The 24,169-nt window shown below is 47.3% G+C and overlaps 1 protein-coding gene across 6 annotated transcripts in view; it reads right to left on the bottom strand.

Annotated features, from left to right (window-relative positions):
* kazn (kazrin, periplakin interacting protein) overlaps positions 1-24,169 on the bottom strand; it is a 165,773-nt gene that overhangs the window by 43,406 nt on the left and 98,198 nt on the right. For 4 of the 6 annotated variants that reach the window (XM_033048421.1, XM_033048424.1, XM_033048422.1 and 1 more), the window contains 3 exons: positions 11,332-11,468; positions 9,510-9,680; positions 4,881-4,964 (listed from right to left, as the gene is read on the bottom strand). In XM_033048421.1, the coding sequence (XP_032904312.1) occupies positions 4,881-4,964; positions 9,510-9,680; positions 11,332-11,468 (392 nt within the window). The remainder of the gene's footprint in view (positions 1-4,880; positions 4,965-9,509; positions 9,681-11,331; positions 11,469-24,169) is intronic. The other 2 variants (XM_033048423.1, XM_033048426.1) reach the window with 1 other exon arrangement.

Below are 24,169 nucleotides of genomic sequence, written 5' to 3' on the forward strand. Positions count from 1 at the left end.
GTGAATCTGTGGAATTCATTGCCACAGAAGGCTGTGGAGGCCAAGCCAATGGATAAGGCCCAGATGGATAGATTCTTGATTAGCGCGGGTGTCGGGGGTTGTGGGGAGAAGGCAGGAGAATGGGGTTGAGAAGGACAGATAGATCAGCCATGGAGTTGAGAAGGACAGATAGATCAGCCATGATTGAATGACGGAGTAGACTTGATGGGCCGAATGGCCTAATTCTGCTCCTATCACTTTCCCCAGGAGAGAATTTCAACATTTCAGATTGGCATTGTGCTCCATCAGTCCACATTACTGACTATTTCACAGAGTCCGAATGATAGAGGTTGAGGCAAACTAGACCAGCACCACATTTAAACATCACCACAGAACCTGGAAGGTTGGCGACCATTTTGCATGTGTGTGTGTGTGTGTGTGCGTGCGTGCGTGTGTATGTGTGCGTATGTGTGTGTGTGTGTGCGTATGCGTGTGTGCGTATGCGTGTGTGTGTGTGTGTGCGTATGTGTGTGTGTGTGTGTGTGCGTATGTGTGTGTGTGTGTGTGTATGTGTGTGTGTGTGTGTGCATACATGTACTTTTATATCCCCCACTCTGGAACTCGAGGTGTGGAGTGCTTGCTGTGACCTTTGTTTGCCAGTGGATTCTGCGTAACATTGCATGTACATGTTGAAGCAATGATACTCTAAACCGTGAATGTACTTCAACAGACAATACAGTACATCTTTCACAGTCCGCCAACAATTCAGACACAGACAATCATATTGACCTTGAACTTGCCCACTTGGATTTAAGGCTTTATAGATTGCCCCGAGCCTCCGTGGTTAGGTCACAGATAAGTGTAAAAATGCCACCACAGATTCATTGTGCGTGCACGTATCACAAGTGTAGGGTAATATGACCAAAATATCTGAGAGTCCAAGTCAGGACTAGAATGTCTAGCTGGTGTCTTCCACAAGTGTGGGTGAGTAGGGACCAATTTATTGAACAATGCAGAAAAAAAAGCAAGTTGTTAGTGCATCTCCGTAATAAACAGAGACTCAATGCCAACTGCTGCTGGAACTTTGTCATTATGGCCTGCTTCCTGCCTTAGCTTCTTTCATCTTCATTGTTATTTCACACAGGAACTTCTGCTTCCACATTACCAGAATAGGCGATGGAATGCACCACTGCCTGTAACGATGCCTCACTGTTTTGGCTCTCTCCAATTGCAGTTCATCGGTTTTTAGTAAGCCATGTTTGGGATATTTGTAATACGTAGCTTCATGGCCATGTGCAGAACAATGATAGGAGCAGAATTAGGCCATTCGGCCCATCAAATCGACTCCACCATTCATTCATGGCTGACCTATCTCTCCCTCCTAACCCCATTCTCCTGCCTTCTCCCCATAACCCCCAACACCCGTACTAAACAGGGACTAAAGTCTATGGTGGAAGAATTCAGAATGCGGCCTGTCCACATTTTTGGCTCTTGGGACTAGAACACTGGACAGACATGCTGCTGGGGTTTCCTATGTAGAAGTCCAATATTTAATGAGTCCTTATTAAAGAATATCTTTGTCAGGTGTAATAGCACTTTCGATGTTAGTGCCTATTCTAATTCTTCTATAATATCAGCCCAACCTCCTGTAATAAAGGCAAGTTAAATATCCTGGTCAAGTCTTATTGAACGCAACCCTGAAAACTAATAATCAATATAAATGGAATCCAATGGATTGGCACACCTACACAAGAAAGTTTAGGTTAGTTTAGTTTGGAGATAGTGTGGAAACAGGCCCTTCGGCCCATCGAGTCCATGCCGATCAGCGATCACCCCGTACACTAACGCTATCCCACACACTACGGACAATTTAGAGATTTTACTGAATCCATTTGGGATGTGGGGAAGTGAGCTAAAAAAATGTTAAAAAGAAATCTTTAGCTGGAGCTATTTTCCATCACCCTCTGGTCTAGGGATGTTTATAGAGAAGCAGGCGCTCAGAGCAGTGGATATGAAAGAAATGGCATGAAAATAAAATGGTGGCGTTCAAGCAAGGGGGAGCAGCAGCTAGCTGGATGACATTGCCAGGACTTGGTGATAAATACGTTACATCCGGCAGCCCAACATATTTTGTGAGACTGAAGACTGATACAAAATGCTGGAGTTACTCAGCGGGTTAGGCAGCATTTACGGAGAAAAGGAATTGGTGGCGTTTCGGGTCGAGGCCCTTGTTCAGAGTCAGGGAGAGGGTATATGGCAGGCAGGTGGGACTAGTGTAGATGGGACATGTTGGTCAGTGCGGGCAAGTCGGGCCGAAGGGCCTGTTTCCACGCTGTACGACTCTATGACTCTTTAATACACAGGAACTGGCTTTTTTCAAACATTTGAGAAAAGTCCCAACCTGAAATATCACTGAGCCATGTTCCTCTGAGATGCTGCTGCCTGACCCACTGAGTACTGATCCAGCATGTTGCCTCTAACGTCAGTGTAAATCAGCATCTGTAGTCCCTCCCTACACACACTTGTGAGACTATCCTTCCTCATCATTTTAATTTGCGTTCCTCATCTTAATCTTTCTTTTGTTAAACATGTTTTCCTGCATTTTATATCACGTTCGGCCTAAGTCAGCAGGATGCTGGAAGGCTAAGGATTTGAATGGGCAATCCATCTGACACTGAACAGCACTGTCTGATCCTTTGAATGAAGGACTAATACGAGGACAATATTTCATCAATTGTCAGATGTCAACTTTCCCTCCCTCCCTTCCTTCCTTCCTGGGCCAAATTCCTGCTAAATCCATAGTGGATCAATTTTCAATTAATTTATACTTCCATCTAGCTTTAGGAGGGACACCTCGTAAGGGCAAGAGATATTAGTCCAAGAGATTTTAAAACAAATGTATGTATTGGTTGGCATGTGGGCGTTACAGGCTTTGACTGTCCTTCACTATTTACTGCCGATGAAATGGTGACATTGAATGACTGGAATCTGTTTGCTGAAGGTGCTCTCTACGTCTTGTCAGTAGGAAGGTTCATGGTTTTATGGAAGTGGAAGAAAGATAGGAAGGTTTGCATGAATGTTTAAGAAGGAACTGCAGATGCTGGAAAATCGAAGGCAGATAAGAATGCTGGAGAAACTCAGCGGGTGAGGCAGCATCTATGGAGCAAAGGTCTCGACCTGAAACGTCACCTATTCCTTCGAAGAAGGGTCTCGACCCGAAACGTCACCTATTCCATCGAAGAAGGGTCTCGGCCCGAAACGTCACCTATTCCATCGAAGAAGGGTCTCGGCCCGAAACGTCACCTATTCCATCGAAGAAGGGTCTCGACCCGAAACGTCACCTATTCCTTCGAAGAAGGGTCTCGCCCCGAAACGTCACCTATTCCTTCAAAGAAGGGTCTTGACCCGAAACGTCTCCTATTCCATCGAAGAAGGGTCTCGACCCGAAACGTCACCTATTCCTTCGCTCCATAGATGCTGCCTCACCCGCTAAGTTTCTCCAGCATTTTTGTCTAACTAAGGTTTGCATCGAAAGTCATTCTGCAGGATGGGTGACTTCAGGACAGCACAGCGGGAAGATTCACAATAACCAGAGTCGGTGGGCTGGGCGTGAAGAGGGGGGATGGACGTCAGGAGGTAAGGCAGGGGTGAAGGAAAGCTTGGTTGGTGTGAGCTCTGTCATGAACCTTATCACACAAGGGCCTGTCCCACTTACGCAACTTTTTCGGCGACTGCCGGCACCCGTCATAGGTCGCCGAACATTTTCAACATGTTGAAAATTCAGCGGCGACCAGAAAGACGCTACGGCTCTAATGGGCGACTGAGGAGACGACTCTCACGACCATACAGGCAACACCCTGGCACGGAGATGAGGAAACATTTTTTCTCACAGAGAGTGGTGAGTCTGTGGAATTCACTGCCTCAGAGTGCGGGTTTTCTTTGGGTTTCGGCCCAAAACGTTGCCTATTTCCTTCGCTCCATAGATGCTGCTGCACCCGCCGAGTTTCTCCAGCACTTTTCTCTACCTTCGATTTTCCAGCATCTGCAGTTCCTTCTTAAACACAAGGTATTTCAGCTCATGCCCGGAGGTAGAAAGTCACTTCTGTGCAGTAGTGGAACTGAAACGATGCTGTCTTTTTGAGCAGGTTCTGTCCAAAATCATTCAATGACGCTATTTCTGAACAGCAAGGATATTATGGCCAGCAGGAGCGGCAGGGTGGCGCGGTGGGTAGAGTTGCTGCCTCACAGCGCCAGTCACCCGGGTTCCATCCTGACTACGGGCTCTGTCTGTACGGAGTTTGTACGTTCTCCCCATATTCTTGCTAATGAGGGAGTGCAGCGTAGGTTTACAAGGTTAATTCCCGGGATGGCGGGACTGTCATATGCTGAGAGAATGGAGCGGCTGGGCTTGTACACTCGGAGTTTAGAAGGATAAGAGGGGATCTCATTGAAATATATAAGATTGTTAAGGGCTTGGACACGCTAGAGGCAGGAAACATGTTCCCGATGTTGGTGGAGTCCTAAACTCCTGCCCCTATTGTCTATTGTCTATTGACATGTCGCAGGGTGAAGCCTGTATGGTCGTGAGTAGTCGCCCAAAGAGTCGTACCTTGTTCTGGTCGCCGCTGGATGTTGAACATTTTCGGAGACCTAAGACGGGTGCCGGCAAGTTGCGCAAGTGGGACAGGCCCTTTACTCCAGATGTGTAGAAATCTGCCCCAAAGCCATGTGAGAGATGCAGGAAAATCCCAACCACCCGTTAGTAACATAAACGTGCACACCAGCTCAAACCCTCTGCCGGAGTTCAGGTGGCCTAAGGTGGTCGATTGGTGCTAATCGTACAACAGGACACCATTCAAAGACACATAGTGCGTGATAGATTTTCTCGGCGCACGTCTTACCGCCAGCACTCGAGGGAAGAGCTCCTTCTCAGCTGAACGATCGAAAATGCGATATTCCATTTTCTGGCCCGTGCGGTTCAATATCTGGGGAAATAGCAGGGCACATAGAATGACCTAATGTGTTCTGCCCTACAGGACCCTCCGTCTGAGCTCCACCTCAAATACACAGGGCAATTAATTCCTGCCACGCCCATAGGTGGCGTGGACTGGACGGGGGGACGGGGGAGTGACAGGGTCACGGCTGGTGTGGGAGGGGGGGTAAAAGCAGAGCAGTAAAATGAATGCAAAGAAAGACGGAAAAAGAAGAAAGGAATAAAAGGGAAGATAAAGTCAGTTTATCATGGAAACTCCTTGAGGTTGGAAAGAAAGTGAGAATTATGACCAGCATGCATAAGGAACAAGCAATCCCATCTGCTTAGAGGACACCAGCACCCAGCTAATACTACGCAGACACAGAGTGCTGGAGTAACTCAGCGGGTCAAGCAGCACCTCTGAAGAACATGGATAGGCGATGTTTCGGGCCAGGTCCACTATCCATGTTCTCCAGAAATGCTGCTTGACTCGCTGAGATACATCCAGCACTGTGTGTCACTTTATGTAAACCAGCATCTGCAGTACCTTGTTCCTACATTTGCTTCATCCACCACCCAGCTGACTGAAGCGGAGACCCTCGCACAACTGCACCATGAAAGAGGCTCCTCCCAAGTTGACCGAACGTCTCACCTCCCTCACTCACCCTGGCCTTTGCACATTCTCAATTCCCAACCATTCTCAACCAAACACACCAATGAAGTTTAATTTGATTAGTTACAGCACACCAAAATCAACATATTAGAAGATAGACGCAAGAAGCTGGAGTAACTCAGCAGGACAGGCCGCATCTCTGGAGAGAAGGAGTGGGTGACATTTCGGGTCGAGACCCTTCCTTGTGATATGTGGTCAGCTTAGCCCAGTGAAGGAATGGCACCACAGGCTAGAAAGATTACATCTTCACCTTAACAGGTCGATGTTTCTGCTGGATTTTTCTTAATGTAAACCCTGTTTATTTTAGACAGATTACTGTAGCAATGTTACAAAATTTTGAGATTTTTAAAATCAAGTCTGTAATTTATCCCATCAGATAAAGCATAAAAATAAGTTTAATTTGACACCTAATTCACTTTCATATCTCAAGTATTTAAAAAGTTATGGCCATTTTCATACTGGGAAATTAGCATCTTGTTCCCTATTGATTTTCTATGGACATAACAAAAAAGCTGTGATCGTGAACAGTCAAAAGCCCATAACTTTCTTAAAAATTAAGAGAACTGAATGAAATTTTCAGTTATCATAGATTGAAGCATTCTGAAACAAATATAAAATAATCTTACTTGGATGACCTGAAATTAAAGCATATAATTAGTTAGTTACCTAATTGTAGCTAATTTCAGACTTCAATTACTAGATCTAAACATCTATCCATTTCTTAATAAATGATTAACATTTTTAAATAGCCTAAATGTCCAAATAATATTCACAAATAATTCACAATAAAACATGATTTTTAAATCTCATTTACATTAATTTATAGGCCAAATGGAAGGAATTTAGTGTTCAATTGCTGTAAATAAATGCCCATTTAAATCAGCTTTCTAGTGGGTCTCTGTGGAACGCGCTGGTTTAGAACGTTCACATTGCGGTAGATTTGTGCCCCAAATTCCGAGAAAAATACTGCGCGATATAATGGGCCCAAATTGAGCTACTCGCAATATTAAACTTTGTATAAAGGGATCTTTAGAAGCCCTTTTTAATGTAAAAATATACAACCTAACTTCTGCTATTTGCTTTATGAGACCCTGCGGTTGCTGACGGTCGCGGGTTTAGAGATTGATTTTTAAACTACTATAACTATTATTCAAGGCCTTTAACCCTAATAATAGCTTTTGCGACGGGGTCTTCCAGCGATTTTTCGTTAATAATTAACTAGGCTGAACATTTTCGATTGGAACAGCTTAGAGAAAATCGCGTTTTAAACCCGCCCCCTCTAAACGGCGCCAAAATCGCGCACACCCGCAACGGAAGATTTTCAAGGACGCTTCAGGTAGGCTTTGCAACATACCTAATTACTGTACTTGCATTGTGGAAGGGATGCGTGGACTGGAGACTGGAGAGCAAAATCTCCAAATGCCCGTCCAAGTGCAGCTCACCCATGGAGTCAAACATCAACCATCTGAGAAGTTCAGTGAGACTCACAACTCTACATTGACACCAATGGCCGCAAAAGGCGCGTGCTGTTGGTCTCTTGCTTGTGGCAACAGGATGTGATGACGTGACTTCTGTCCCACTATTGTCCATGGAAGCTCTGGAGAAATGTAGTGCCCCCCTGTTGCAAATGTGCTTTTTTAAAAAAGTTTAGTTTGGTTTAGAGATACAGCTCGGAAACAGACCCTTCGGCCCACCGTGTCCTTGCCGACCAGCCATCCCCGCACATTTACAACGGAGACGAGGAAACACTTTTTCTCCCAGAGAGTGGTGAGCCTGTGGAATTCTCTGCCTCAGAGAGCGGTGGAGGCCGGTTTGCTGGATGCTTTCAAGAGAGAGCTAGATAGGGCTCTTAAAAATAGCGGAGTCAGGCGATATGGGGAGAAGGCAGGAACGGGGTACTGATTGGGGATGATCAGCCATGATCACATTGAATGACGGTGCTGGCTCGAAGGGCCGAATGGCCTACTCCTGCATCTATTGTCTATTGACACTACCCCTACACACACTAGGGACATTTTTTAAAACATTTATACCAAGCCAATTAACCTACTAACCTGTACATCTTTGGAGTGTGGGAGGAAACAATGGTTCATTGCACGTGTGTTCCCATCTCCTGCTGCAGCCTACTTCCTTGGCCCACCAAGTCCGCGCCAACGTGCGATCAGATCACCCCGTGCACTAACACCACCCTACACAACAGGGATAATTTACCAAAGCCAATTAACCTACAAAACCTGCACGTCTTTGGACGGTGGGAAGAAGCCAGAGTGCCCAGCGGAAACCCGCGCAGTCACAGGGAGAACGTGCAAACTCCGCACAGACAGCACCCGTTGTCAAGATTGAACCCGTGTGCCTGGCGCCGTGAGGCAGCAACTCTACCGCTGCGTCACCGTGACACCCAACAGCAAGAACAGCTCTTAGTTCTGATCCCGCACCAACATCGTTAAATAGGCATTGTTGCAGCTCGGTTATTGAGCCATCCTTCTGCATTCTGTAGCTGTAAAGAATTTATAAGTTTATTATCTGCCAATGAAACTTAAACTGAAAGGACTTGCTGTGAGAGCGTTGTTAAATGGGATAAATCAACGTACATTTTGTTAAAGTGCGAAGAAATGCGTTTAGCAACGGAGTGTCTATCTCATCGCACTGGGTGGCTCTGTAATGGCTGCCTCGCCAACAGTCTCTCATCCTCTACTTTCTTTGTTGATTTTTTAGTATGTGTTAAATGTATGTTTTAGTGTTCTTCAGCTTTGTATCAGGTGGGGGTGGTTGGGGGGAACTTTTTTTACTCTCTTACCTAGACGGAGATGCGATTTGTTCCCGTATCGTATCTCTGTTCGCGCTGCGGTCGAACATCGTGGAGCTGGCGGCCCCTGGCCGACTCCGGGAGCTCCAACGGCGGGAGCCTGCGGACTTAACATCGAGGAGCTCGCGGTCCCTGGTTGGGGAAGACTCCGGGAGCTCCAAGCCGCACGGGCTTCGACCGCCCCGATTGCGGGGGCTTCGACCGCCGGCTACGGGACCTTCGATCGCCCCGACTGCGGACGGTTCGACTGCTCCGACCGTGGGAGAATAAAGAGGGAAGAATATTGGACTTTATTCCCTTCCATCTCAGTGAGGATTGTGGGATCCGTTGTGGTGGACGTTTATGTCGTGGTGTCTTGTTGCTTGTTCCTGCTATGACTGTATGGTAGATGGAATCTCCCTGGACATTAACTGGTACACGTGACAATAAAGGACCATCGAACCGTTGAAGATCTCACCCATCGCTCCGGGAGGGAGGGGGGATTTCTGAAATCACTTGAATTGTGTGCGATCACCGTATTTACCAGTGGCAATATGGTGCACATCAACAGAGGGTAAGTCATACAAGCTGCACGTATTCAAGGAAGGCAGGAGAATGGGGTTAGGAGGGAGAGATAGATCAGCCACGATTGAATGGCAGAGTAGACTTGATGGGCCGAATGGCCTACTCCTGCACCTATTATCTATTGACCAGAGTAGTGGGCTGCAGGTCGGAGGGTGTCCCACCCACCGGTGAGACCATGTGGAGATCATTTGGAAATGACTGCTGTTCATCGATGACAGACACAAAATGCCGGAGTAACTCAGCGGGACAGGCAGCATCTCTAGATGGAAGGAATGAGTGAGAGGCTTCTGCAGACTGAGGACAGACATCACCCATTCCTTCTCTCCAGAGATGCTGCCTGTCCCGCTGAGTTACTCCAGCATGTTGTGTCTATCCTCGGTGTAAACCAGCATCTGCAGTTCCTTCCTACACATTTTGACTGTTGTTCATCCCTTGCTTGGTGCACGTGGCCACTCATTCTCCAGACATCCAGGTGAGTAACTCAGCACCTGATACAGTGCAGGTCCACCACTTACCATGGCCAGCTCTGCCTCCAGTTCTTTAATCCTGTTCTCCTTCAAGTCTAGCTGTGTTTGAAGTGCAGTCACGTGATCGGTTGCCTCCTTGGCTTGCCGCCGCAGATCCCACTTCTCTCGTTCGAGCAGATCTTTCTCTTTTCCTAAGACCTTCACTGCGTCTTCACTCTCCTGCAAGGGTGGGGATGAAGGTTGCAAATTTATCTCGGCACTCGGGGACCAGAGGAGATGTGGACCATGAAACATATGGAGGTGACCATTAAAGCCCGTACATGTGGTGAGATATGGAGCCCTGGGACAACAGCGGCCAGTGAGATGTTACTCCAGGTCTCTCCACTCCTCAGAAGTTATTTTACCCAACAATGGTGTGGGGCACGGTGGCGCAGCGGTAGAGTTGCTGCCTCACAGCGCCAGAGACCCGGGTTCCATCCTGACTACGGGTGCTGTCTATACGGAGTTTGTACGTCCTCCCCGTGACCGCGTGGGGTTTCTCCAGGTGCTCCGGTTTCCTCCCAAACTCTGCAAATTGTCCCTAGTGTGCAGGATAGAACTAGTGTATGGGTAGATCAATGGTGGGCAGGGACTCGGTGGGCCGAAGGGCCTGTTTCAACTAAATCTCTTGAATCTCTACACGAAGGAGAAAGTGCAGAGGGTAGCGAATTGGGGAGGAGGGGGAGAAGGTGGGAGCAACAGAGAGAAAGAGAGCGTGAGGGGAATGGGGGAGGCGAGGGGGGGGGGGGGGGTGAGAGTGGGGCATTGAGAAGCCACACCATCCATACCATGTCTAAGGTGCCATTTGCTCTGTAATAATCATTCATGTCACTGTATGAGACTTCAACGAATCCTAGCGTTGTTTTGGCTTAGACACTAAATGCTGGAGTAACTCAGCGGGCGGGACAGGCAGCTTCTCAGGAGAGAAGGAATGGGTGACGTTTCGGGTCGAGACCCTTCTTGTTTTGGCATTCAAGGAGTTCCGAGGTTCACTGATTTGACAGGGACTACTTTCTAAATGATGCATAAAAGATTATAAAACTCGATGAGGTAAGGAATGTCGACATCAGGGAAAGGAAACTTTACAATTCAGGCATCCATATATTAGTAAACATCCTCAGGGTATAACACAAAAGTTTAGATCCACAGCAGGGCCACTTATTTATTGCCTAGACATAGGAGTCATACAGCATGGAAACAGACCCTTCGGCCCAACTTGCCCAGACCCACCAACATGTCCCATCTACACTAGTCCCTGTCTGCGTTTGGCCCATATCCCTCTACACCTATCCCATTTGTGGACTTGTCCAAACCTTGTTTAAACACTGTGATAATAATAATAATAATGGATGGGATTTATATAGCGCCTTTCTAATACTCAAGGCGCTTTACATCGCATTATTCATTCACTTCTCAGTCACACTCGGTGGTGGTAAGCTACTTCTGTAGCCACAGCTGCCCTGGGGCAGACTGACGGAAGCGTGGCTGCCATTCTGCGCCTACGGCCCCTCCGACCACCACCAATCACTCACACACATTCACACACAGGCAAAGGTGGGTGAAGTGTCTTGCCCAAGGACACAACGACAGTATGCACTCCAAGCAGGATTCGAACCGGCCACCTTCCGGTTGCCAGCCGAACACTTAGCCCATTGTGCCATCTGTCGTCCCCATAGTAGTACGTACCTGCCTGAACCACCTGCTCCGGCAGCTCGTTCCATACACCCACCACCCTTTGTGTAAATACATTGCCCCTTGGGTGCCTAAATCTATCCCCTTAAAACCTTTTCTTCACATCCACTGAGAATTCACATCATTTTATTTTATTTACCTTTCTGTGTTGCTCGTAATTCCTTATAAAATCCCGGAGCTGCTCCTCCCGACTCTCGAGTGTGGCGTAGAGTTGCTGCATCTGGTTTACCAGGTCGGCCTTCTCCGCCTTTAACCGTTTACGGTCTGTCTTCATGGCTGTAGGGTCGGGGGGGGGAAGAAAAGGTAGAGATTTAGCTCCAGCCACCACACGGGCTATAACGACGCCGTTATGAACGCGGCTTTTACTTCTACTGTGATGGGTGGCGTTTTGGGTCGGGACAATAGACAATGGGTGCAGGAGTAGGCCATTCGGCCCTTCGAGCCAGCACCACCATTCAATGTGATCATGGCTGATCATCCCCAATCAGTACCCCGTTCCTGTCTTCTCCCCATATCCTCTGACTCTGCTATTTTTAAGAGCCCCATCTAGCTCTCTTGAAAGCATCCAGAGAACCTGCCTCCACCGCCCTCTGAGGTAGAGAATTCCACAGACCCACCCCTCTCTGTGAGAAAAAGTGGAACCCTTTCTTCAAAAAAAAGCTGTCAGCTTTCAAGCTCTCATGTTGTCCGAAGTCTCCCCGACACTCTTCCACCCTGTAAAACATTGCGTGAAATTTATCTGAAGAAGGGTCTCGACCCGAAACGTCAGCTATTCCTTCACTCCATAGATGCTGCCTCACCCGCTAGGTCATCAGAGGTTGCTGTTTAGGTCTCCTAAGTGGGACAGGGGGGACTTAAAGGAGCAGGAATTTTACAGCAGCATCTATGGAGCGAAGGAAACAGGCAACGTTTCGGGACGAAACCCTTCCGGGTTTCGACCCGAAACGTTGCCTATTTCCTTTGGGTTTCGGCCCGAAACGTTGCCTATTTCCTATTAACTATTCATATTGAATGGCGCTGCAGGCTCGAAGGGCCGAATGGCCTACTCCTGCACCTATTTTCTATGTTTCTAAGTCTACTCTAAGTCGACCCGAAACGTTGCCTATTTCCCTCGCTCCATAGATGCTGCTGCACCCGCTGATTCTCCAGCATTTTTGTCTACCTTCAATTTTCCAGCATCTGCAGTTCCTTCTTAAACACAGGGTACACAAGGGGTTAAATTTGAGGAGCGTGTAGGTCAGAGAACTCAGCAAAAACCAGGAATTCTGTTTGGAGGTTGGCCCTTTAGAATAGGATGGTTTTGGCAAAACAGGAGGAGTCGAAGCTGGCTGCTCTGCGAGTTAATAAGAAACATCGTTTTTATTTTGCCGTGTTGAAAATCTCATTTGCAGCTGGATTTGCTCTTTGACATCATCGGAAAGAGTAAGAGACCAGAGAAAATAAGCAGAGGGGATGAGAATGCCATTGAAAAACAAGGAAGCAGATTCCGTGACAGGCACTCTGGCACGCGGGAATGTACACTGAATGACTCTGCTGCAGAATAACCCCATTTCCATCTGCAGTCTGTTTTGTGCATTTGTGTGGACAAATTACTTGCTCCTAATTCTATTTCCCAGCTCTCTTCTTTTTTTTCCCCACTTCATGTATTTGATTAACTTTTTCCTCGAAAGGTTGAGTGAGTTCTGAGACTGGTACAGGCAGCTCGCTGAGAGAGGGCGTAGAAAGTGAGAGTTTAGAGATACGGCAGGGAAACAGGCCCTTCGGCCCACTGTGGGGTTTTCCTCCGGGTGCTCCGGTTTCATCCCGCGCTCCAAAAGCGCACAGGTCTGGAGGTTACTTGGCGTCAGTGTGTCGGATAGTGCTAAAGTGATCGCTGGCCGGGCGTGGACTCGGTAGGGCCGATGGGCCTGTTTCTGCGCTGTATCTCTAAAGGCTAACAAATTCACATTAGTTCTATGTTTAAGAAGGAACTGCAGATGCTGGAAAAATCGAAGGTAGACAAAAATGCTGGAGAAACTCAGCAGGTGAGGCAGCATCTATGGAGGGAAGGAATAGGTGACGTTTCGGGTCGAGACCCTTTGGGTCTCGACCCGAAACGTTACCTATTCCTTCGAAGAAGGGTCTCGACCCGAAAGGGTCTCAGTTAATAAAAGCAGCTTGAAAGAAACAAGTGACACGAGGACAGGGATTTAGATTCTATTTGTGGTCTTGAAGCCTTTGTGGCCAACAAAGAGAAATGGCCGAGATATCTGAATGATTGTGACTAGGTAGACAAAAGTGCTGGAGAAACTCAGCAGGTGAGGCAGCATCTATGGAGGAAGCATCTAAGGGCCGAAACCCTTCTTCAGAATGATTGTGACTAGTCACAAGTGACAATAAGGTGAGATGTTCTTCGTTTTGCATTCTTGAGGTATGGAAAGGGTCGCCACAGAAAGGACGTCGACAAAGTTACAACAATCCCATTTTAACACAAACTATCTTGGAACACATTCCATTTGTGGTCCCCCTATTGTCCACTGTGGTCCCCCCACGCTGGGTCCCCCTTTATTCTCCTCTCCCCCCTCTCACGGGGATCCCCCATGCCAGGTCCTCCTTCGTCCAACCCGCTATCACAGCAGTTCCCCCCACGTTCAATCCCTCATCCTCTGCCTATTGCCCGCTCCTTGCTTGTCACCTAATTTATCGGGTTGAACCACGTTAAGTTCCACTCCTCTGTATTTAAAATGAAAGCGTCTGCGAACGAACGATCCCTCTTTGCTGCTCAAGTCAATATTGGGCCTCCGGGTATAGACAGAGCTAATGCCGAACATATCTTGGTCGCTGGGTTTGTCTGCACTGTTCAGGGTCTGGGACCTCGTCTGGCTCATTAAAACTAATCTCACATTTGTGGCATCTGGCTTCCTGTACACCAGATGATTCAAAACATGTGACTGTGTGGCGGGGGCTGGCTGGAGGATAAATGTGGGGGGGGGGGGGGAGGAGGAGGTGGGAATAGAGGAGAGGAAATGAGGTGAGACACAGACTGCAAATCATCTGCGCACGTTTCTTGCATGCAGAAAGCGCGGAGAGATTGAGCAGCTGGATTGATGCGTGTGTGAATCTGCAGAGCATGAAAAGCTACTCCCTGCCCGCCCTGTGACATTCATAATTGCCGGCAAGCCAGAGCAAGCTGACAGGTTGACAGGCAGGCCCGAGATGTTTGCTACGCCAAGGAGATGGCTTCCCGTTTACAATTCTTTGAGTGCCGCAGCACGAAGGGAGAGGTTTGCCGCAAGGTCGCCTGTGATTTCTGCTTCGCATCAGGATGACAGCTTCAGAATGACAAGGGAGTCCTGGCGGGACTCTGAGAATGACAGCAGGGGAAAAAGGAGACCAAATCTATCGCTGCTAGATCATAGTCATAATCATACCTTATTATCCAAGTATGTTTTGCAACATACGAGGAATTTGATTTGCCGTACAGTCATACCAATAAAAAGCAACAGAACACACAAAATACATTTAAACATAAATATCCACCACAGTGACTCCTCCACATTCCTCACTGTGATGGAAGGCGAAAATGAGCCAAATCTCTTCCGTTCTTTGTTCTCCGGCGGTCGGAGGCCTCGAACCTTCCATTGACGGGATGATCTTGGCTCCCGGTCGGGCCTTCCGCGTTGGGGCGATCAAGCCCCTGCATCGGGGGGGGGGGGGGGTGGAATCTCAGCTCCCCCACGCTGGATGATCAGACCACGGGTCTGGGCTGGTCGAAACCTTGTGCGTCGTTTGGAGCTCCCAACATCTACGTTTTCTACCCGCTCCCACATTCCACATGCCGCGGTTGTAGGGTCGATCCCAGGCAAGGGATCTGCTCTGATGGTAAGTCCACGGCCCCGCGGTGGGGCTCAAAGTCAGTCCCGAGCAAGGCCGCCAGCTCCACGATGTTAGGCCGCAGAATAACCGGAGATACGATCCGGAAAACAATCACATCCCCTAGGGCCTCGACCCGAAACGTCATCCATTCCTTCTCTCCAGACATGCTGCCTGTCCCGCTGAGTTACTCCAACGTTTTGTGTCTACCCCCAGGAGAGATAGGGTCAGGTTGCAGCCAATTCATGTTGCTTTCTAGATACGCACCTTTTTATATTGTCTCCTCAGCAGTGTGCCCACCAATAGTCTCCATGTACGGGACAGCGACAGACATTTTCCCATCAGTAAATTACCTCAATGCCATCGTTACAACCCTGTGCTGGTAATACTGTCCCCAGAGTCATACTGTTTAACTAAGTACCCACCATTACTGTTGCTACGGTGATAAGCCTGCATCCTCCAGTATTATAACACAGCGTTGTTTAAAAATGACAGGTCATAGAGCGATACAGTGTAGGAATAGGCCCTTCGGCCCAACTTGCCCACATTGACCAACATGTCCCACCTACACCAGTCCCACCTGTCTGCATTTGGCCCATATCCCTCTAAACCTGTCCTATCCATGTACCTTCTACACTCATTCTTTGATTGGGAGTAGGGAGGATCTCAGTTCAGCAGCAGCTTCCATAAACAAGCTCCCTTTAGAACATAGAAAAATAGTAGGCCATTCGGCCCTTCGAGCTAGCACTGCCCATTCAATATGATCATGGCTGATCATCTAAAATTCCTGCTTTTTCCCCATACCCCTCGATTCCTTTGGCCTTAGAGCTAAATCTATCTCTCTCTTGAAAACATCCAGTGAATTGGCCTCCACTGCCTTCTGTGGCAGAGAATTCCACAGATTCACAACTCTCTGGGTGAAAACGTTTTTTCCTCATCTCAGTCCTAACTGACCGACCCCTTATTCTGAAACTGTGACCCCTGGTTCTGGACTCCCCCAACATGGGGAACATTTTTCCTTCATAGAGCCTGTCCAATGCTTTAAGAATTGTATATGTTTTATAAGATTTTACCTCTCATCCTTCTAAATGCCAGTGAATGGAATTTAATTTGAGCAGCCCTGCGAAATGAAGGCCTTTGGACCAAGTTGAAGCCTTTCCTGTTACCTGTGCTATGTTGCCATGGCGATACCACTTTGTCACCAGCCATCAATCATTCCGTGAACCTGCAATTAGTCTTAACATTGAGAACCTGATGGCAGTAACCTCATTAAATGGCGCTGTAACACGCCAAGCTATCACTGGTGTGTATGTCACTGCTGGGCGATAAGCTCATTCTACTAGTCTACAAGCAGTGGGTGCGCAGAGCACCAATCAGTGGGGTCTTTCCATCGGAACCCCTGGAATCAGGTGCTGAATTATTAGTAATTTGTGTGGGCGAAATGATGGGGTATATGGAACAAGCAAGGGATGAACAACAGGCAAAATGTGTAGGACAATAGATAATGGAGTAGGCCCTTCGAGCCAGCACCGCCATTCAATGTGATCATGGCTGATCATCCCCAATCAGTACCCCGTTCCTGCCTTCTCCCCATATCCCCTGACTCTCTCTCGCTATCTTTAAGAGCCCTATCTAGCTCTCTCTTGAAATAATTCTCTCCAGAGAACCGGCCTCCACCGCACTCTGAGACAGAGAATTCCACAGACTCACCACTCTCTGTGAGGAAAAGTGTTTCCTCGACTCCGTTCGAAATGGCCCACCCCTTATTCTTAAACAAGGAAGGAACTGCAGATGCTGGCTTACACCAAAGATAGACACAAAATGCTGGAGTAACTCAGCAGGACAGGCAGCATCTCTCTGGAGAGAAGGAATGGGTTTCCTTCTATCCAGAGAAGCTGCCTGGCCCACTGAGTTACTCCAGCATTTTGTGTCTGTCCTGGAATTTGTACCTGTCTTCAGCTTCCCAAACCGGTCGAGCTGGTGGTGAATAACATTGTAATCTGATATACTCATGCACGAGGAACTCGTCATCCAGTATTTAAAGGAAAAGATTGTAATTTAAAGTTATAATGCCCACAGGAGTATCACTGGCATTGAGCAGAAGAATGTTCCTAGCTCTATGATTTTTCCATCTCCAATGAACCAGAGCACGTACACCACCCGAAACGTCACCCATTCCTCCTCTCCATGGAGTTTAACAAGGAACTGCAGATACTGGAAAATCAAAGGTACACAAAAATGCTGGAGAAACTCAGCGGGTGCAGCAGCATCTATGGAGCGAAGGAAATAGGCAACGTTTCGGGCCGAAACCCTTCTTCAGACTCCTCTCCATGGATGCCTTCTCCCCGCCACCCCCTATCAGTCTGAAGAAGGGTTTCGGCCCGAAACGTTGCCTATTTCCTTCGCTCCATAGATGCTGCCGCACCCGCTGAGTTTCTCCAGCATTTTTGTGCACCTTCGATTTTCCAGCATCTGCGGCTTTTTGTGGCTGTCTTTCGAAGCACTCGCAACCCAAAGCCTCGGCAAAAGGTGCAGCTGAGGTGGAATCAGCCACGATCACATTGAATGGCGGTGCTGGCTCGAAGGGCCGAGTGGCCTACTCCTGCACCTACTGTCCATTGAATTTACTGGGGAGGCAGTGCAGCGTAGGTTCACGAGATTGATCCCAGGGATGGCGGGACTGTCATATGAGGATTAATTGAAAAGACTAGGCTTGTATTCACTGGAGTTTAGAATGATGAGGGGGGATCTTATAGAAACATATAAAATTATAAAAGGACTGAACAAGCTAGATGCAGGAATTTTTCCCCCCAATGTTGGGCGAGTCTAGAACCAGGAGCCACAGTCTTAGAATAAAGGGGAGGCCATTTAACACTGAGGTGAGGACAATTTTTCCCAATCTGGCACGAGTCCAGAACCAGGGGCCACAGTCTTAGAATAAAGGGGAGGTCATTTAAGACTGAGGTGAGAAAAAAACTTTTTCACCCAGAGAGTTGTGAATTTATGGAATTCCCTGCCACAGAGGGCAGCGGAGGCCAAGTCACTGGATGGATTTAAGAGAGAGTTAGATAGAGCTCTAGGGGCTAGTGGAGTCAAGGGATATGGGGAGAAGGCAGGCACGGGTTATTGATAGGGGACGATCAGCCATGATCACAATGAATGGCGGTGCTGGCACAAAGGGCCGAATGGCCTCCTCCTGCACCTATTTTCTATGTTTCTATGAAAGGAACTGCTGATGCCCCTGTTGTTTTTTCAAACGAGTAGCTTCCAATATTAAAAAAAAACACACGCCCAGCTGCTTGTGATTAGGACTCCAGTATAGTGACCTAGAGGTCAGGTCCCTTCCTCTTCAATGGGGCAAAGGTCACGAGCCCAGGGAAGAACTGAAGTATTCCAGGCATGAACTTTTAATATTCGCAATTCAGGGGCTTGAGAATTGATCTTGACAAACTGGACATGTTAATCCACAATCTACGCTCAGTGTGAGACACAGCGACTGAGCAAGTAATCGCTCAACACTGCTACAGGGATGGACCATCAACCACTGTCACGCTGCGGCCTTTCACCGCATAGTTTGTCTGCCAAAACCAAGGTCAAACACCAATCGTTCGTGAACGCTGTTTAAATGCAGGTTGATCATTTAGACAATAAACAAAATGTGCAGGAGTAGGCCATTCGGCCCTTCGAGCCAGCACCGCCATTCAATGTGATCATGGCTGATCATCCCCAATCACTACCCCGTTCCTGCCTTCTCCCTATATCCTCTGACTCCGCTATTTTTAAGAGCCCGATCTAGCTCTCTCTTGAAAGCATCCAGAGAACCTGCCTCCACCGCCCTCTGAGGCAGAGAATTCCACAGACTCACCACTCTCTGTGAGAAAAAGTGTTTCCTCGTCTCTGTTCTAAATGGCTTACTCCTTATTCTTAAACTGTGGCCCCTGGTTCTGGACTCCCCCAACATCGGGAACATGTTTCCTGCCTCTAGCGTGTCCAACCCCTTAACAATCTTATATGTTTCAATAAGATGCCCTCTCATCCTTCTAAACTCCATAGTGTACAAGCCCAGCTGCTTCATTCTCTCAGCATATGACAGTCCCGCCATTCCAGGAATTAACCTTGTAAACCTACGCTGCACTCCCTCAATAGCAAGAATGTCCTTCCTCAAATTAGGGGACCAAAACTGCACACAATACTCCAGGTGTGGTCTCACTAGGGCTCTGTACAACTGCAGAAGGACCTCTTTGCTCCGACACTCGACTCCTCTTGTTGTAAAGGCCAACATGCCATTCGCTTCCTCACTGGCTGCTTTCCCTGCATGATTACTTTCATAGACTGATGTACAAGGACCCCCAGATCCTGCTGTACTTCCCTTTTTCGGGGTGCGTGGAATGGAGGGATAAAGATCACGTACAGGCAGGTGAGGTCAGTTTAACCTGGCATCATGTTCGGCATGGGCATTGTGGGCTGAAGGGCCTCTTGCTGTGTTGTTGCTTTGTTTTGGTAGAACGATGATCTTCATGCTTGTCTTTGCTAACATGGAAGCCACTGAAGTAATACTGGGCATTGTGTGGGAACTGTAACTGACTTGATTGCCTCTCTTGCTCCAGGGCACATTGACTAATAATGGTCAAGTCGCTGCCTTGGCTGAGGCGGTCATGAGTGCAGGATGAATCTATGCCCTTTGGATCTTTATCAATCAATACCACAGAAGACAGAATATCCAGAGTTTCCAAACCATTCACTGAGGCGGAATTGTTTACATTTGTGATCAATTAAGTTATTAAAACCCACTAGAAACACTCATTTAGACTTCCGAGATACAGTGAAAAAACAGGCCCTTCGGCCCACCGAGGCCATGCTGACCCCTTACACTAGCATATTAGGGGCAATTTACAATTTTACCAATGTCAATTAAAAACCAAAGGCACAAATCTTGCTGTTTTATTTGGATTAGTTTAGTTTAGTTTGGAGGTAGAGTATGGAAGTAGGCCCATCGGCCCACCGAGACCGGACCAACCAGCGATCCCCACACACAAGTCTGTAGATTCATTGGCTTGGTATTACTGTACAATTGTCAGAAGGTCATAAGGAACAGGAATAGAACTTGATCCATCAAGTCTACTCCGCCATTCAATCGTGGCTGATCTATCTCTCCCTCCTAACCCCATTCTCCTGCCTTCTCCCCATAACCCCTGTCACCCGTTTGTCCCTTGTGTTTGTGGGATAGGGTTAACGTGTGGGGATCGCTGGTCAGCATGGGCTCAGTGGGCCGAAGGGCCTGTTTCCGCGCCGTCTCTCTAAAGTAAAAACTGACTTGGGAGGCAGTGCAGGCAGCAGATTAGTCAAACTTAGCATCATGTTCGGCATGGACATTGTGGGCCGAAGGGCCTGTTCCTGTGCTGAATGTTCTATGTTCTATTTAGAGGTGAAAGACACTCCAGGCAAAACCACATGAGGCAGTGGCCTGAAACCAATACTGCCGACCAGCAACACTGAAATAGAGCCTAATCGATCGCCCACTGCTATTTATGGCAGGCTGCTGACACCGTAGATAGAAACAGCAATTGTCTTTCAGAAGTCCGAAGCTTACAATCAGTCTAAAGAAGTGTCCTGACCAGAAACGTCACCTATCCATGTTCTCCAGAGATGCTGCCTGCCTGACCTGCTGAGTTACTCCAGCACTCTGTGAAACGTCACCTATCCATGTTCTCCACAGATGCTGCCTGACCCACTGAGTTACTCCAGCACTCTGTGAAACGTCACCTATCCATGTTCTCCACAGATGCTGCCTGACCCACTGAGCTACTCCAGCACTCTGTGAAACGTCACCTATCCATGTTCTCCACAGATGCTGCCTGACCCACTGAGCTACTCCAGCACTCTGTGAAACGTCACCTATCCATGTTCTCCACAGATGCTGCCTGACCCACTGAGTTACTCCAGCACTCTGTGAAACGTCACCTATCCATGTTCTCCACAGATGCTGCCTGCCTGACCCGCTGAGTTACTCCAGCACGTTGTATTTTTTGTTGTTGTAAAGCAGCATCTGCAGTTCCTTGTGTCTACGTCCTTCAGAAGAATTGTCTGGGGATCTTTAGAGAGGAGAAGGTGCTTAAATCTACGAGCTCCTCATTCCCCCAAACCTAATGGAGTTTCTCCACAGGACGACGTGTCAGTTAACTGCTCCTGTAGGAGTTGAAAGACATCAGCTCCTCATCTGTAATGAGTAATTTTGCCTGGAGATCTCAGGGGTAAACCGGTTTGTCTTCGTGATGGAGGCATTTCATGAAAAAAGATACTAAAGATTGCAATTTGTGAAAATGTATTTTCCTTATGAAATTTTTATTCAGTCGATTTCCGTTCAGTTCCACACAGTGTGACTTCATTAGAAAAAGCCATTGGTGAGAAAGTTAAAGTTCTACCCATTATCCTAATACACGAGTACATTGAACACGGCATCGTTAGGGAACTGGGGCCTTTATAAATATTCACACTAATGAATCTGAAATATGCATGGATAGGTTTTGCTGGTCTCTTGGTACTACATGCCACTATGATAAAGGTTCATTACTCAACCTTGTATACTCTAACTTCACCCAAATCTCTCCCTGCACTGGGTAGATCGTCTCAATTCTCAACAAACTGTGGAATTCATTGCCACAGGCGGCCATGGTGACCATATCTTTGGGGATTTTTAAAGCTGAGATTGACAAGCACTTGATTAGTGACGGTGTCACAGTGGTGCAGCGGTAGAGTTGCTGCCTTACAGGTAGGTACCTGGTTAGCAAGGGTGTCAAACGGTACGGGGAGAAGGCAGGAGAATGGGGTTGAGAGGGAGAGATAGACCCGCCATGATTGAGCGGCGGAGTAGACTCGATGGGCCGAATGGCCTAATTCCATTCCTATGACTGATGAAGTTGATCAATGAGTAACATGTGCCAGAAACAAGGAACTGCAGATGCTGGTTTAACAAGAAAAGACACAAAATGCTGGACTAACGCATGAGTTCAGGCAGCATCCCTTGAGAACATGGACAGGTGACGTTTTGGGTCAGGACCCTTCTTTAGACTTAATAACATGGACTGTTCAGGTTTGAGGCAGATTGGATGAATCTAGGACATTTCCTTTCTACAAAGGCTTAGTGGGTTGACTATAGTTTCATAATTCCACCTCATTTTCAGTATTGCCGTTTACAAACATCAGGCTGACTCACCTAACTGACCAAGAAATCATTTAAGTTTCAAGAGCAAAGTGCCTGAATGCTCATCCATTTTGGTTTATTCCTGCCAGGGTCCACAGATCTACGTTTGACGGTGTTTAAATGAGGACCAGTGATGCTGCAGCCCTGAATGTCCTCGTTCTATTTGAAAGATACAGTAAATTTATCATTCTGGAATCTCCTGGGCTGAAGAATTCATTCAACGGACTGGGAATCCATTAAACTCTGTGTATTTGGCATTGAAGCCGATCCTCATCGTTCAATGCAGAGATAACTAGCTGGCAAGGGAGTCTGGTGACAGACTCAAGCTGCACCTCCAGGTAGCTCTATCCCCACTTCACTAGTCTGGAAGTCTCCACATCCAGGATGAGACATCATGTTGCCACCATTTCAGTTTGAGGATGCTGAATTACCTGTAATGCAACTCTAAAGAAGAATGGTGGAAATATCCGCTGCCTCCCAGCCAATGTTTAACCTTCAATCAATGTTGCAACAACAGATCACGTCGTCATTTCTAGGAAGCAACTGAATGCAAATTGGTCTCAAGGATTCTTACCTTACAATAGTGTCTATAATTGTAGATAGTCACTACAGTTCAAAGCACCCCATTCCATTGACATAGCATCTATCAAACAACTCTTTCTAAATGGTTCCTTTGTAACATTCTATTTTTATGAAGGAGCTGTTTGTTTACACTGAAGATAGACACAAAATGCAGGAGTAACTCTCCTGTGGGTTTGGCAGCATCACTGGAGAAAAAGAATAGCTGATCTTTCGAGTCGAGACCCTTCTGCTCGTCTGAAGAAGGGTCTCGACCTGAAACGTCACCTATTCCTTCTCTCCAGAGATGTTGCCTGACCTGCTGTTACTACAGCCGTTTGTGTCTATTCAAGATGTAGGCAAACTTGTGTTTGACTAAGGCAGGTAAACAAGCATCTGCAGTTCCTCCCTACACGTTTTCGATCTTGTGCCTGTTCTTGTCTTTGTTATTGAACCACGTATTTATAATGTCACTAGACCACGTGGGACCCTTTGGGTCCCTGTCTCACAGGAGGCCTGGTCCCCCAACGCAATATTTCACCACTATCCCGTAGCCCCCACGGGAGGCGTGGTCCCTAACTCAACCCGTTCCCGAAGGTAAGAGTCTAGCACTTCCCCTGCCTGCCGCAGCAGTTTCAATTGCAATGCCAATTCGCCCTCTCCCTCCTGTTGAAGCACTTGCTGTGACATCCCATTGAGGTGAAAAGTTCAGAGTGTTCCTGTCTTGCAACTTTGTTGGAAGTGCGTTGGAAGCCGGCAGGAAGGATCTTAACAGTAAAAATCATGTTAAATTCGGCTTTTTTTTTTAAAGCTTTAATCATCAATAACGTGAAATATAGCATGAAATCTGAAGGGAACCCGATTACGGCGTGGAGTGCAAAAATATGTCAGAATATGTAAAAATGTAAGTGCTAGCGCGTAGCGTTTTGAGGAAGATACAAACCACGTATTTATAATGTTATATTTCAGTTTGAAACTTTTACTCCCCTTAAAGTTCAATTCCCTTCAAAGCATGTGTTACTCCAACCCAATCTTGAATAGACACAAAATGCTGGAGTAACTCAGCGGGACAGGTAGCATCTCTGAAGAGAAGGAATGGGTGAATGGTTTTGGCTTGAGACTCTTCTTCAGCCTTAAAAGATCATTTATTTCCACAAGAAACATAAGTTGTGGTTACGGGCAGCAACTGAGTTTCTATGAACCTAGAGAGTCGATTCCTCTCAAGGTGAACAGAATTAGCTTTCAGTTTTCAGTTTGCAGTCTGCCACAAATAAACAGCTTAGCCTAATCTTTCTGATGTGGACACATTACGATAAATCTTCCAATATGTGAAAATATCAGGATGAGAAGTTTCCTAATTTAATTC

This window comes from Amblyraja radiata, chromosome 31 (assembly GCF_010909765.2).
Source record: "Amblyraja radiata isolate CabotCenter1 chromosome 31, sAmbRad1.1.pri, whole genome shotgun sequence".
NCBI classification, from domain to species: domain Eukaryota; kingdom Metazoa; phylum Chordata; class Chondrichthyes; order Rajiformes; family Rajidae; genus Amblyraja; species Amblyraja radiata.